Raw genomic sequence first — 12,345 nt, 5'->3', positions numbered from 1 at the left:
CGGGGCGGGGGGGACGTGAGGACGGTTCCCAGGGGGAGGGCGAGGCAAGGCAGAGGGACCGAGGGAGCAAATAACAGGGTTTGTGCAGATACCTGCAGTGAGACCAAAGGTCTCTCCTTGCCGTTAACACAGCCCTCCTCTCCCTCCCCATACACTCTGGGCCCCGCCAGCTGGCTCTCCACTGCCATCCACTGCTCCCTCTTTATTCGATCGCTTCAATCCCGCAGTAGCTGCTTTCCTGCGATTCATCCCAACTCTGCGCCACACTGCATGAGCCCTCAGTTCACAAAGTCCTGTACGGGCCTGTCCCTGGTCTTCCCTGCCTGGTCTCAATGTCAGGTGCGTGACCCTGGGCCAGGCATTTAACCTCTCTGAACCGCAGTATTTTCCACCAAGGAAAAAAATGTAATACCTGTCCCCACCTATTTAAAAAGGGTAGTCGTGAAAAGCAAATGAAAAGACTGAATATGAAACAGATACTCTCTAAGGCAATAAAGAAACCGTAGCAGCTGGGGTGGGGGTGACAGTGATGGAAGTTATGGTCACAATATGCCCTTTAGGGACCAGTCAATGAAACTTAGCTAGACGACCTAATCCAGAGAGACATTTAATTGATTGCTTCTTTATGGATCTGACTCTACGATTGCTACAAATAAACAACATAATCTTTGTCCTCCGGGAACTGGATGGCAGCATGCAGACAGAGATCAACACAAAGCACAGGATAAAGCGCGCCTGTCCCCACGTGGGTCAGACCCAAGCTGCACAGGATGTCAAGGGGAGCAGACATAGTCAGGATGATCCGGGAATGCTTCCTGGAGGAAGTGGACTTTGAAGGGAACCTGTGATGTGGCCAGGTAGAGAGGGAAGAGGTGCACACCGACCTGACTGCATTGGAGGAAAAGAATCGTGCAGGGGAGCCCTGAATTGGAAGCCAGCCTGCTCCTGACGCTGGGAGGCCCCACCTTCCTGGAGACGAAAAGAGTGTGGGACCGTGTCCTAAGTCAATGCGGTGGGGCTGGGATTCCTAGTTCATTCTGTCGCTAAACCAGTACTTGAAGTCAAATCACCATCCTGCGCAACGTCAGGGATCAGGTGCACGGCCAGTCGAAACCGTTCCAGACACAGTGCCCGCCACTCAGCCAGCCTGCGAGGATGGCTGGGGCCCAGGCGGCACGCAGGGCTCCTCGTGCAAGACTGACTGCACGCTTCATCTGCACGGACACTTCCTTGGCTCACAGGTTGCTCTGGAACAGTGGCAGCACTGGGTCACTGGATCAGCCAGGCACCCGCAGCAGCAGGGGAGCGAAGGGGCGAGCCCAGCAGGGTGTTGGAAGGGCTGGAGGAGGCCGCTTCTCCTGGACACCGGGACCGAGGGGCCATGGGCTGCGGGGGTCGCCCTTGAAGACGCAGCCAGAGGTCCCTTCCGCCCCAACACATACACACACACACACACACACACACACACACACACACCCTGTTAAACTAGCATTCGTTGCTAATGACACAGCTGAAGACTTCCTCTTTTCACTCATAACTTTTCAGACTATAACTTACTGAAAACACTGTATTTCACTGGATGAACAACCCTCATCTTAGTGGTGCTAAGCACTGGATGGAGGGGTTTCATCCACTTGACCGATTACAAATTTAAACTTCTCTGATAAAGGGGCACCTGGGCGGCTTAGTCCCTTAAGCATCCAACTCTTGATTTCAGTTCAGGTCATGATCTCACGGTTCAAGAGTTGGAGCCCTTAATTGGGCTCTGTGCTGACAGTGCGGAGCCTGCTTGGGATTCTCTCTCTCTCTCCCCCCTCCCCCATCTCTCAAAATAAATAAGCAAACATTAAAATAAGTTATAAACCTCTCTGATAAAAATATAAGCAGGCTCCTTTATTTCCCTTTGTGTTTAAAAAAAAAAATCTATCTATGAAGAATTTGAAACTCACCTTCAAAAGGGATCAAGAAGAACGATTTTTAAAAACCCAAGAAAAAGAGGCAGATTTCATGCCAGCAGGGAGGTCCCACTTCGTACAATGGGAGGTTCTGCTGGGGAGAGGGGAACGTGTGTGTGCCATGTATATTTTTAGGGAGTTGCTGTGGTCTGAATATCTGTGTCTCCCCAAAATTTATAAGTTGAAACTGTTAAAAACATTTTTTAGTGATTATTTTTGAGAGAGAGAGAGAGAGAGCATGAAGGGGAGAGGGGCAGAGAGAGAGGGAGGCACGGAATCCGAAGCAGGCTCCAGGCTCCGAGCTGTCAGCACAGAGCCCTATGCGGGGCTCAAACCCACACACCATGAGATCATGGCCCGAGCCTTAGTCGGACGCTTCACTGCCTGAGCCCCTCAGGTGCCCCTGTAAGTTGAAACTGTTAAAATAAAAACCACATCAAGACCAGCCTTGAAAATTCCCCAAGCAGGAAAAAAAAACAAAAAACAAAAAAAAACCCCAGTTTAGTCATACAATAAAGCCTGATTTAGCTTATTTTGCAAGGCTAGCTTGACCTGGGTCATTTCTTGCTTCTGCCTCTGGAAATTATAAGCAACATGTGACCTGTTTCCCCAGGATAATGTGAGGTAGGCACTGCCCATTTCCTTGTCACTTAAGAAACTTCTAGTATTATAACCCATCACTGTAAAGAATAAGCAGTCACTGCCTCCACGCTGTCTAAGCTGCTTTATAACAATGCACGCCTGAGCCTCCCTCTCATGCTTCGGTTTGAGGGCTCCCAGTTTGCAAACTGTCTTTTTGGTGCAGGCGCAATAAACCTGTACTAAGTACTACCTCGGTGATTCATTAGTTTTACTCCTGAAAGTCTCCGTCAATGAGATTCCCACCCTGACAACAGAGACCCCAGAGAGCTTCCCCGCCCCTTCCGCCCTGCGAGGACACGGCATGAAGTCTGTGGCTGGGAAGAGGGCTCTCACCAGCCCCGGCCATGCTGGCATCTCAGACTCCCAGCCTCCAGAACCATCAGCAATCAATTTCTGTTGTTTGTAAGCCAGCCACTCTGCGGTATTTTGCGATACCAGCCTGGACGGGCTAAGACTTCCCATTAGGGTACAGAATAATTTTCCTCTGACCTTTTCCCATGTAAGTTCGCTGAAGGGGTTCCCTGAAAAAGAATGAAGTGCAAAACGTAGGACTGACTCCTAAGGTCTCAGAGAGGGGAGCCTGGCCGTCTCCCTGTCTTAAATGAACACTGCACACCAACAAGAGACAGTCCATCTTGATTCTTAAAACCCTCTAGAAGGGGTGTTGCTGGGGCATCTCTGGGCCCCCCTCATCTTCGTGTTCTGTGTGCAGCCCTCCGGAGGTATCTTCTTTCATTAGACACATTGAAGACCCCCTATCCCTTCCCCACACTGTCACCCCCAACACACACACACACACACACACACACACACACACACACACACACACAGAGTTGATCAGACCACAGTTTCCTGGCTCTCTAGAATCCTGACTTCTCTCCACAACTAATTCCAAGGCCACAAACAACAAAGAGATCATCCTGGGCCTATCTGACCCCACAACAGGCCTAGCATTTTCCCCCTCTCAGAGTCCAGCTGACTGAAGTATGACATCAAGCAGTTCAAAGAATCCAGACCATCCCTACAAGGCATCAAAAAGCAATAGCCTCATCCTTCCATCCACCCATGCTTCTGGCTTCTTCTCACATGAAGTGGCTGTCACTGTCCTTAAGATTTGTGGGAGCAGAGTGTTCCTGTCCGCCAGAGAGGGCTCCCTGGGGAACACACGCATCATATCCTTTGTTGTGCAAAGGGGGAATAGGATCCCAAGCCACTGCACTCTCTTCCCTAGTAGGGAGACTCTTGTCCCAGCTACATGGCTGCCAGTCACAGTCCAAATGCCCACGTCCCACATGCCTTGTCAGCTGTGTCCGGCCTCAGAAAGTCCTCGTTTTTGTTACATTCTCAATAACTACCGAGAACTTCTCTCAAGTATTCCAGAACCTCCCTTCAGAAATAGGACTGACTATTGGCCCTCACCACCTGGCTCTGGTCAGCAAGGGACACACAATAGATCTACAGCTAAATGCAAGTTCTCCTACTCCGCCAACACCCCAGCTGCCTCAACAACACCTTCCCGTCCTTCAAGATCCAGCCCACCCACCACGCAGTCTTCCAAAGTCCTTTCCTGATATTCCACCCGTGTGACCTTGAGCGAGGATAAAGCGAATGCTGGGAATTACGCACTTCCTCTACCCTGCAGGTGTCTGTCGTGGCACCTGTGATTGGCGTATGTGGCTTCTAGACTAAAAGCTGCTTGCAGATAGGGACCATGCCTCGACTGTCTGCTATCCCAGCATCTGACGATGTCTGAAACACAACAGATGCTCAGCACGTGTTTGTGACATGGATGAATGCATAAATGACACACGCAATTCTATTTGTTTAGGTTTATTTACTTATTTTGAGAGAGAGAGTGCGCGCGCGCGAGCACGCACACACGCGCGTGAGCGAGCTGAGAAGGGGCAGAGAGAGAATCCCAAGCAGGCTCCGCACGGTCAGCACAGAGCCCGACACGGGGTTCCATGTCACGAACCGTGCGATCATGACCTGAGCCGGCATCAAGAGTCAAGACTCGGACACTTCGCGGACTGAGCCACCCAGGCGCCCCTGACATAAGCAATTCCGAATCCGCCCGAGCCTTCTGAAGATTCCCACTCCTTGCAGTGCTCAACCAGGCCCAACGATCTCCCTAAGTCTTAAAGAAAAACATTTGAGAGGCCCGAAGGAACGTTTTGTCCGCCTCACCCCCTAGCTGGTCAGAGTTGCCCGGACACAGAGATAGGCCGGAACGGGAGCAGCGCCCTGTGTGTGGGCCACGGAAGGCGGCCCAGCCACGCTCTCATGTCCGCTGTGTGTCATCAGCCAACTCCCCCCGGGGCAAACCTCTTGGATAGTAGACTTTCCACCGCTTCTTGCCACATCTTAAGCAAGCCCGGACCCCTCCCTGGTGGGGTGCCAGCCACCAGGCCTGGCAACAGAAATCAGAGGTGGCAGCGGTGTGGCCGGTGGGCCTGTCTACCCAAGAGTGGCACTGGGCCTGAGCTGGAGGCCAAGCCGCCCCAGGAGAAAGAAGGGACCTTCTGACCCATCCCTTTCTCCCAGTCCTTGATAAGCCTGTCACTTCCTAGGTGACAGCGGCAGTGAACACAGGAGGACTGGAGTGTGAAGTCTCTCAGCTCAGGGAGAAGACGACATCCCAACCTTCCTCTCGTTCGCATCGGAATGGTCTTTTGAACTTGATTTTGAGCTTGAATCTGACCGCATCACTCACCTGCTCCAAATTCCTCAGTGGCTTCTTTTGGGGGGAAATCAGACCACCTCCGAAAGGCACAGGAGATCTTTATGACCCGTCCTTGCCTGCCTGTCCCCCTGTACTCACCAGACTGGCGCACGCCTCTGCCCCGGCACACGCCGCCCCCACCACAGCAGAAGCCCCTTCAATCTCAGCCTCAAGGCTCTGCCCTCGGGGTTCCTGCCCCTACTCCTCACACAGATTTGGGAGCTAGGACCCACTGCGGGCTGTGCTTTATGCTTCTACTGTTGTAGCGAGACCAGCTTCACTGTGTCACTGTGTCGCTGAATCACCCCAGTTCTTCAGTCTTGGTCCTTACCCGCCCCTGTCCTTACCTGCAAAATGGGGACAATAATGGAACCTGTCTCGCAGCGTCGGTAAGAGGGCTGAGCCCAGCCGGGGAAGCTGTCCTAGGTGGCTGGGGAAGTGAGCCAGGGAAAGGAAGGACATCAAGACAGGGGGTATTCGCCGGCAGGTTACCCCGTGGATCACCAGAGCTGCTGGGAACCGCTGGGAGAAAAGGTGTCGAAAGAACACTCTGAGCACAGTTTTTCCTGGGCGGGTAGGAAGCTCCTCACCCTCCAACATTCTGCCCAAGCAGGGCTGATGCTTCAGGCTCAGGGGGCGGCTGGGACACCTAAACAGATAATGTCATTACAATACATCCCAGTCATTTAAGACCGCAGGCGTGCCCTCCGCTCCCGGCCACACGCTCCGAGCCTCGCCAGCATCCCCGCGCTCACTTCCCAGAGTTGGGAGCCTGCGCACCTCCCGGGGCCCAGGGCACCGGACCGCGCTCACCTTCTGGAGAAATGCCATCCTCGGCCTGTACTGTTGGCCTTGGTGTCGGATCGTCATCCTGGCCCCCGGGTGGATTCGGAACCGGAACGCCGGCGGCCCGCAGGGGGTGGGTGGGGGAGCCCCCGGCGCAGGCGCCCGCGCGCCCCGCACCCGCCGCGGCGTCCGGGGGGAGGAGGGCGGCCCGGAGCGCGGGCCGGGGGCGGCTGCTGCCGGCGGCGCCCCTCTCCTCGGCCTCGGCTCCCGCCCCGGGAAAGCGGCTGGAATGCGCGCCGGCCAATCAGCGCGCCGCGCCGCGGGCTCATTAGCATGCGCTGCGCCGGCGCCCACCTGCCGCCAGGGGGCGGCGTCCGGCCCCCGCGGGACCCCGAGGAGCCTCAGGTGAGACCCGCGCGTCCGGGACCCGCCGCCGGGAGGATCTGTCGCAGAGGGTGCGCCTTGGACCGCATCACTGAAACCTGGGGGGGAAGTGATGACAGGATACCCGTGGGTCTTGGATCCCTGGCTAGCCTGCCACTGACCCGCTGTATGGCCCTTAGCGAGGTGCTTCAACTGCCTGAGCGTCAGTTTCCTCTTCTAACGGGAGAAAAGCGACTGGGTGGTGAGAACTGACACCTGTCTGTCAAGTGCTGTGGGGACGGAATGAATAGCGAAGTTCACTGGCAGCGGAATATGGTTGGCGGTGAAGTGTGATGCCCACCTGCCAGGTGGGCTGGCTGTGAACGCTGGATTTCCCCGAGCTTTAGAATCTCAAGCAAGTTATGGAAACTTTCTGGACTTCATTTTCCCCTTCTGATCAGCAAGGACAGTGCACCCTCCTCCTCGTTTTTTTTGGGGGGGGGGGGGGATGGGTGGGGGGGGTGGCGAGCAGTTTGGTTTTAAGTTTACCGAACTAATGCATGTAAAGGCGCTTAGAACAGTGACTGACACATGGTGAATATCAGGTAAAACCATAGTTTGTCTCGTGTCTCTTGAAACACTTTCTTAAAAATGATCATGCCTAGTGTCTCCCTTATATATATAGTCAGGGATATATATATATCATCTCAGAATAATGGGAGAACTCTTGTAGTAGTAAATGGAAGTAAAAAGTATATATAGACTCTGGAACCAGATTACTTGGGGTCAAATCTCAACTCTGATATTTACTAACTAGCTGTGTGTCTTTGGGCAAGTTACTTGACCCCTCTGTGTTTCGGTTTCTGTAAAATGGGGATGGTGCGATGACTGCCTCCCTCACAGGATTGTTAAGGGGAGATAACAAAGTAAACCAATGAATCGATGTCAGGTGTTACTACTATTAACGTTATGTCATTAGAGATAGTGTAATAGAAAACACAAAACTTGAAATGAAAATAGGCTCGAGTTTGACAGTTACTCCCTTCCTCTTGCTCTCAATTTCTTCATCTATGAAGGGAGGGGTCTAGAACTAACCAAACTCTGACAGGATGACACCTTCCAGGTCTAAGACTCAGGATTCTTAGGACCAAGGACATGCCCCTGTTTCATTTCTAGAGCTAGGCAGCCGGAGCGTGGCAGATGAATCTGGTGTCGGAAGCCGGGAGGTGGGCACTAGCCAGAAGGCACTCGGCAAACACCTCTTCAGTTAATCTGCTTCTCATCCTGGTGGAAAAACCAAGTTCCTCCCAAGCTACTCACATATCTGAGCTCTGACTTAGAGCGCTGGAAAACAAATGCTTTCAGAGACCAAATTCTGAAGTCTGGTTGACTCACAGGGACATGACTTGGCAAAAAGCCATGAGCTACGGCTCCCAGGCCCAGCGAGGCCACTGCACTGGTGGGACTGCACCGGCGAACGGCAGGGAAAGCGCTCATTTCATCCAGGTTTTCGAGTTTATTGGAATGGGTTAAGCGAAGTGATTTCAGAATCATTTTAAATATGTGTATGTCTGTGATGGTTTCTCCTGTCTATTTGGGCTCCTTTTTTTCTTGATCGGTTTATATCATGATTTGTCTATTATAGTGAGACTGTGTGTGTGTGTGTGTGTGTGTGTGTGTGTGTGTGTGTTTACTTGACAACCGGGTTTTATTGAAAAGTTAGAACTTTAAGGTCATCTAGTTTATGGATATGTATGTTGTTTAGGTTAGTTAACAGACATGAGCAGGCTCAGTAAACTAGAAAAAACCATTACGTATATAGAATGACCACCTGTGTCACTTGGCATCTCTTGTCCTGAAATAGTTCCTCTTGAGGCCTCAAAGTGACCACGTTTGGATGATAAAATACATGGTCACCCTAACCACATGGTAATGTACTCCTCTAACAATAATCTCATCAAGCCACCTCATTTCCTAGCTGTGGGAGACATCATGGGGCATCAGAAAGAGAATATGACCAGAGCTCAGGACCTGTATTCTGATCACAAATCTATTCCTGACTCGTTGGGGGACTTCCGGCAAGGCACAGCATCTCTCCAAGCCTCAATTCCTAGTCAGAGTCCGTTCAGCGCTTCCCAAAGTTTGCTCTACAAGGTGCTTCTTAGATGTCAATGCACACGCCAGTCCTCTGGGGATCTTGTTTAAGTGTAGATTCTTATTCAGTAGGTTCCTCTGAAGTTGAAGTTCTGCATTTCTAACAGGCTTCCAGTTCATGCCCCCCATCTGGTGGCAAGGGTCTAAAAAGACGTGTTCCACAGACTGGAAATCAACATGACTTTTTTGAAAGTAGCAAGGAAGGGATTATAGTGACACACGTTCAGAAATCCATCTGCCCGATATATTTTTAAAGGATTGTTTACTGCAGTGCCTTTAACATACTTCCAAAGAGAATGACCTTAGCAACTCGGAAGAAAAGATTTTTCATAAAGACAAAAGTCTTTATTTCATAAACTGATGCAACAGAGCTAAGAGGGCGACCCGTGTTTCCATGCTTGTGCTCAATCCCTCTCCCAGATGAGTAGATGAAATCTTGGATTGCTTGTCGTACTTAATCCTCACTGCAGGGAAAATGGTTTCACCCACAGCTCCTTCCACACACACCCCCCCCATCCCTGGCTGGTATTTTGGACCTTGTTATCTGACCCATGGGTCACTGACCAGCGACCCTGGAGTACCTGACCTAGGCCACGAGTCCATAGACTGCCCAACCACCTGTAACATGGCCAGATATAAGATGATTACCTGGGAAACCAGATTTTCACTCTTGGAAATGGCCATGGGAGCCAGCTAGTAGACATGGCCAAATCTGAAGAGAAGCCCCAAGGTAGAATCAGGCCCATGGCAAACAGAAAGCTACAGGTGAGCTGAAGTTATGAAGGAGACAAACTTGGGGCGGGTAGTGGGAGCCTGGGATAGAGATGAGAACAGAGAAGCAGCACAGAGCAGGTGCAGAGATGCCCCAAGAGCTCTTAGAACCAGAAGCAGAGGTCACTGATGGCTACTCTTGCGTCACAGAGAGCAAATTATATCAGCCCTTAGTTTTCAGCGGAGGTAACGGCTACAGATCAGGAGAGCGGTAGACATGGTGTCGTTGTGTTTCAGCCCGACATTTGTGGACCAGAGGGGAAAAAGCGGACTTTGCTTCCTCTCTTCCAGGAAGCCCAAAGCAAATGTGCAGCCAATTGGTGGCAATGGTAGGACTTTATTGCCATCATATCTTCATTCTGGCCAACCTCACCCTATACGCACCCTGGGCTCGGCCCCGTATTCAATCTGTTTTCTTTGTCCTGATTTTTAATTTATAATTTACCCATTTTATAATATGCATCTTCTACATGCTGCATCGACCAAATTGTGGAAAGAGGCAGGGTATAAATAAACAAACAGATTGAAGAGGGCGAACTCAAGTGGATTCATGTCTGAATGACCATGTCCCCAAATCCCCCTTAATCCTTAGTGTAGGCATAGAGGTTAAGTTGTCTAGTGGCATGGCATAGGAGTCACACAGCAGTGCATCCCCTTAAAACTCAGAATGATTGGGGGCATCTGGGTGGCCCAGTCGGCAGAGTGTGCGATTCTTGATCTCCGGGTCCTGAGTTCGAGCCCCATATTGGGTGTAGAGATTACTTAAAAATAAAAGCTTTAGGGGCCCCTGGGTGGCTCAGTCGGTTAAGCCTCCGACTTCAGCTCAGGTCATGATCTCACGGCACGTGAGTCCGAGCCCCGTGTCGGACTCTGTGCAGACAACGCGGAGCCTGGAGCCTGCTTCAGATTCTGTGTCTCCCTCTCTCTCTCTCTCTCTCCCCTTCCCCTGCTTGTGCTCTGCCCCCACCCCACCCCCGACTCAAAAATAAATAAACACTAAAAATTTTTTTAAAAGTCAGAATGATTGGATCGATGACAGCGTTGATGACACAGTGTTTACATTTTCACACAAAGATACAAAAGAATGACTAATACATTAGAAAATAGCGTCTGCATCCAAAAGTTCTCACCAGTCTGAGCTTAATCCAGGATGCTTTCGAGAAGTGATCAAATGCCCGTGCTGAATCAGCATCTCTGGGCTAAACATCAGTGTCAGGACATCTAACTCCTGTCCTCAGTCATAAGAACTAGCCACGTGAATTTCTTTTTGAAAAAAATTACAATTTGATCCCCAAATTGGTATCGAGACATTGTCCTTTCTATGCCCTCTACCATGCACCAGAGGAGAAATTTCTTTTAAAGTTTAGTACCCAAAAAATGCAGTCTTCTCCCCCCCCCCCCCAAACTCCCCCAAACAAAAAATCCACAACGTTTCCTTTTCCCTGATCAAAAGAGAGGTCCTGGCCAGCAGAAGCCTCTCAATCTGGCATTACCCTCCCTTGGGACAACAGGAATTAACATTTAATTTTTAATTCCCCCCCACCCCCACCCCTCTGTTTTCCTGTTTGAGTTCATATGCTTATTGGTTTTATTGTCTGGACTTTTTTCTTTTGGTAAGCCACAACAACTCCGTTTTGGAAATGACTTGGGATATAAATAAAATATATGAATGGTGAGTAGGAGGTGGCTTGATGAACTGCACAAAGGAGGGGAGAAAGGAAAAAATGAGCAATCTGAACAGTGTTCAAGATAATGAAGTGATAGTTTGAAATGTATTTTTTAACGTTTATTCATGTTTTGAGAGACAGAGAGAGACAGTGTGAGCAGGGGAGGGGCAGAGAGAGGAAGACACAGAATCCGAAGCAGGCTCCAGGTTCCGATCTGACAGCACAGAGCCCGACGCAGGACTCGAACTCATGAACCGTGAGGTCATGACCTGAGCCAAAGTCGATGCTCAACCGACTGAGCCACCCAGGCGCCCCCATCCTTTCCACCTTAAAGAGCAGAGTTCTTGCAATGGGTCCAGGGAGGAAATGTCCCAGAAACACTTGCTAGAAAATGTCAAAGGCAGGGGCGCCTGGGTGGCTCAGTGGGCAAAGTGTCCGACTTCAGCTCAGGTCACCATGTTGTGGTTTGTGAGTTCGAGCCCCACATGGGGCTCCATGCTGACAGCTCAGAGCCTAGAGCCTGCTTGGGGATTCTCTCTCTCTCTGCCCCTCCCCCACTTGAGCGCATGTGCATGTGTGCTCTCTCTCTCTCTCCTTAAATAAATAGACGTGAAACAATAAAAACTTTTAAAAAATCTACTTCTATTATTTCACCTGCTACCGGCTAAATCCAAGCTACCAGCATCTTCTGCTTGGGCAACTACAATAGTGCCTGATTGGCCCCATTCATTCCTGCCCCACACCTGCTTCCAGCTTCTAATTCTCTCCTCTCAGGGTGACCAGAGTGATTTTTTTCCCCCAAACTCTATATTTGGACATTTCCCCCTTCTGCTTTGAGGGGATCCGTTGTGCACCGAAGCTCTTAGGAAGAAGCCTAAGTCATGAGTCCTATGTGACCCCAGGACCCATCCCATGTGCCTCTCTGTCTCTTCACCTCTGTGCCGCTGCCACACCGGCCCCCTTTCCATTTCTGGAAAACCCAAGCCTCTCTCTGCTCCAGGGCGGTCACATGTGGTGGTCAAGACTCTTCTTCAGTTACCTTTTACCTGACTAGCTCCTCATTCTCTAGGTTCCAGCCAATAAATCACTTCCTCAGGCAAAAACCATCCCGACTCCTCCCTCCCCCAGCTGGTGTAGGTCTTTCCCTTATGCCTTTTCTGGGTCCAAGTTCCTTAACTATACTTTTTTTTTTTTTTTTTTTTACCTGTTAAAAGAAAAGGTTGGATTTATACCCCCACGTTCATAGCGGCTTTGTTCACAATAATCCAAAGGTAGAAACAACCCA

The 12,345-nt window shown here is 50.7% G+C and overlaps 1 protein-coding gene across 1 annotated transcript; it reads right to left on the bottom strand.

The window, feature by feature from the left end:
- Positions 1 to 4,411: 4,411 nt before the first annotated feature.
- LOC109277158 (formin-like protein 1) lies at positions 4,412 to 9,306 on the bottom strand. Its single transcript, XM_053892212.1, has 4 exons — positions 9,271 to 9,306; positions 6,133 to 6,705; positions 5,910 to 5,968; positions 4,412 to 5,666 (listed from the first exon to the last, which is right to left on the bottom strand). Exons 1-4 carry the CDS (start codon positions 9,304 to 9,306, stop codon positions 5,663 to 5,665), a joined length of 672 nt encoding a protein of 223 aa, XP_053748187.1. The 3' UTR covers positions 4,412 to 5,662.
- Positions 9,307 to 12,345: the final 3,039 nt, after the last annotated feature.

Source organism: Panthera pardus, unplaced genomic scaffold (assembly GCF_024362965.1).
Source record: "Panthera pardus isolate Hobbes unplaced genomic scaffold, ASM2436296v1 HiC_scaffold_3, whole genome shotgun sequence".
Lineage (NCBI taxonomy): Eukaryota > Metazoa > Chordata > Mammalia > Carnivora > Felidae > Panthera > Panthera pardus.
This window is presented reverse-complemented; position numbering and strand designations above follow the sequence as displayed.

Excerpts from the sequence above, each read along its gene's own strand:
- LOC109277158 (XM_053892212.1), bottom strand. The coding sequence starts at position 9,306 with ATGGCCATTTCCAAGAGTGAAAATCTGGTTTCCCAG. Across the intron at positions 6,706-9,270 it reads GTGAAAATCTGGTTTCCCAG|AAGAGGAAACTGACGCTCAG; the intron begins GTAATCATCTTA and ends TTCTCCCGTTAG. Across the intron at positions 5,969-6,132 it reads GGATGGCATTTCTCCAGAAG|GTGTCCCAGCCGCCCCCTGA; the intron begins GTGAGCGCGGTC and ends TTATCTGTTTAG.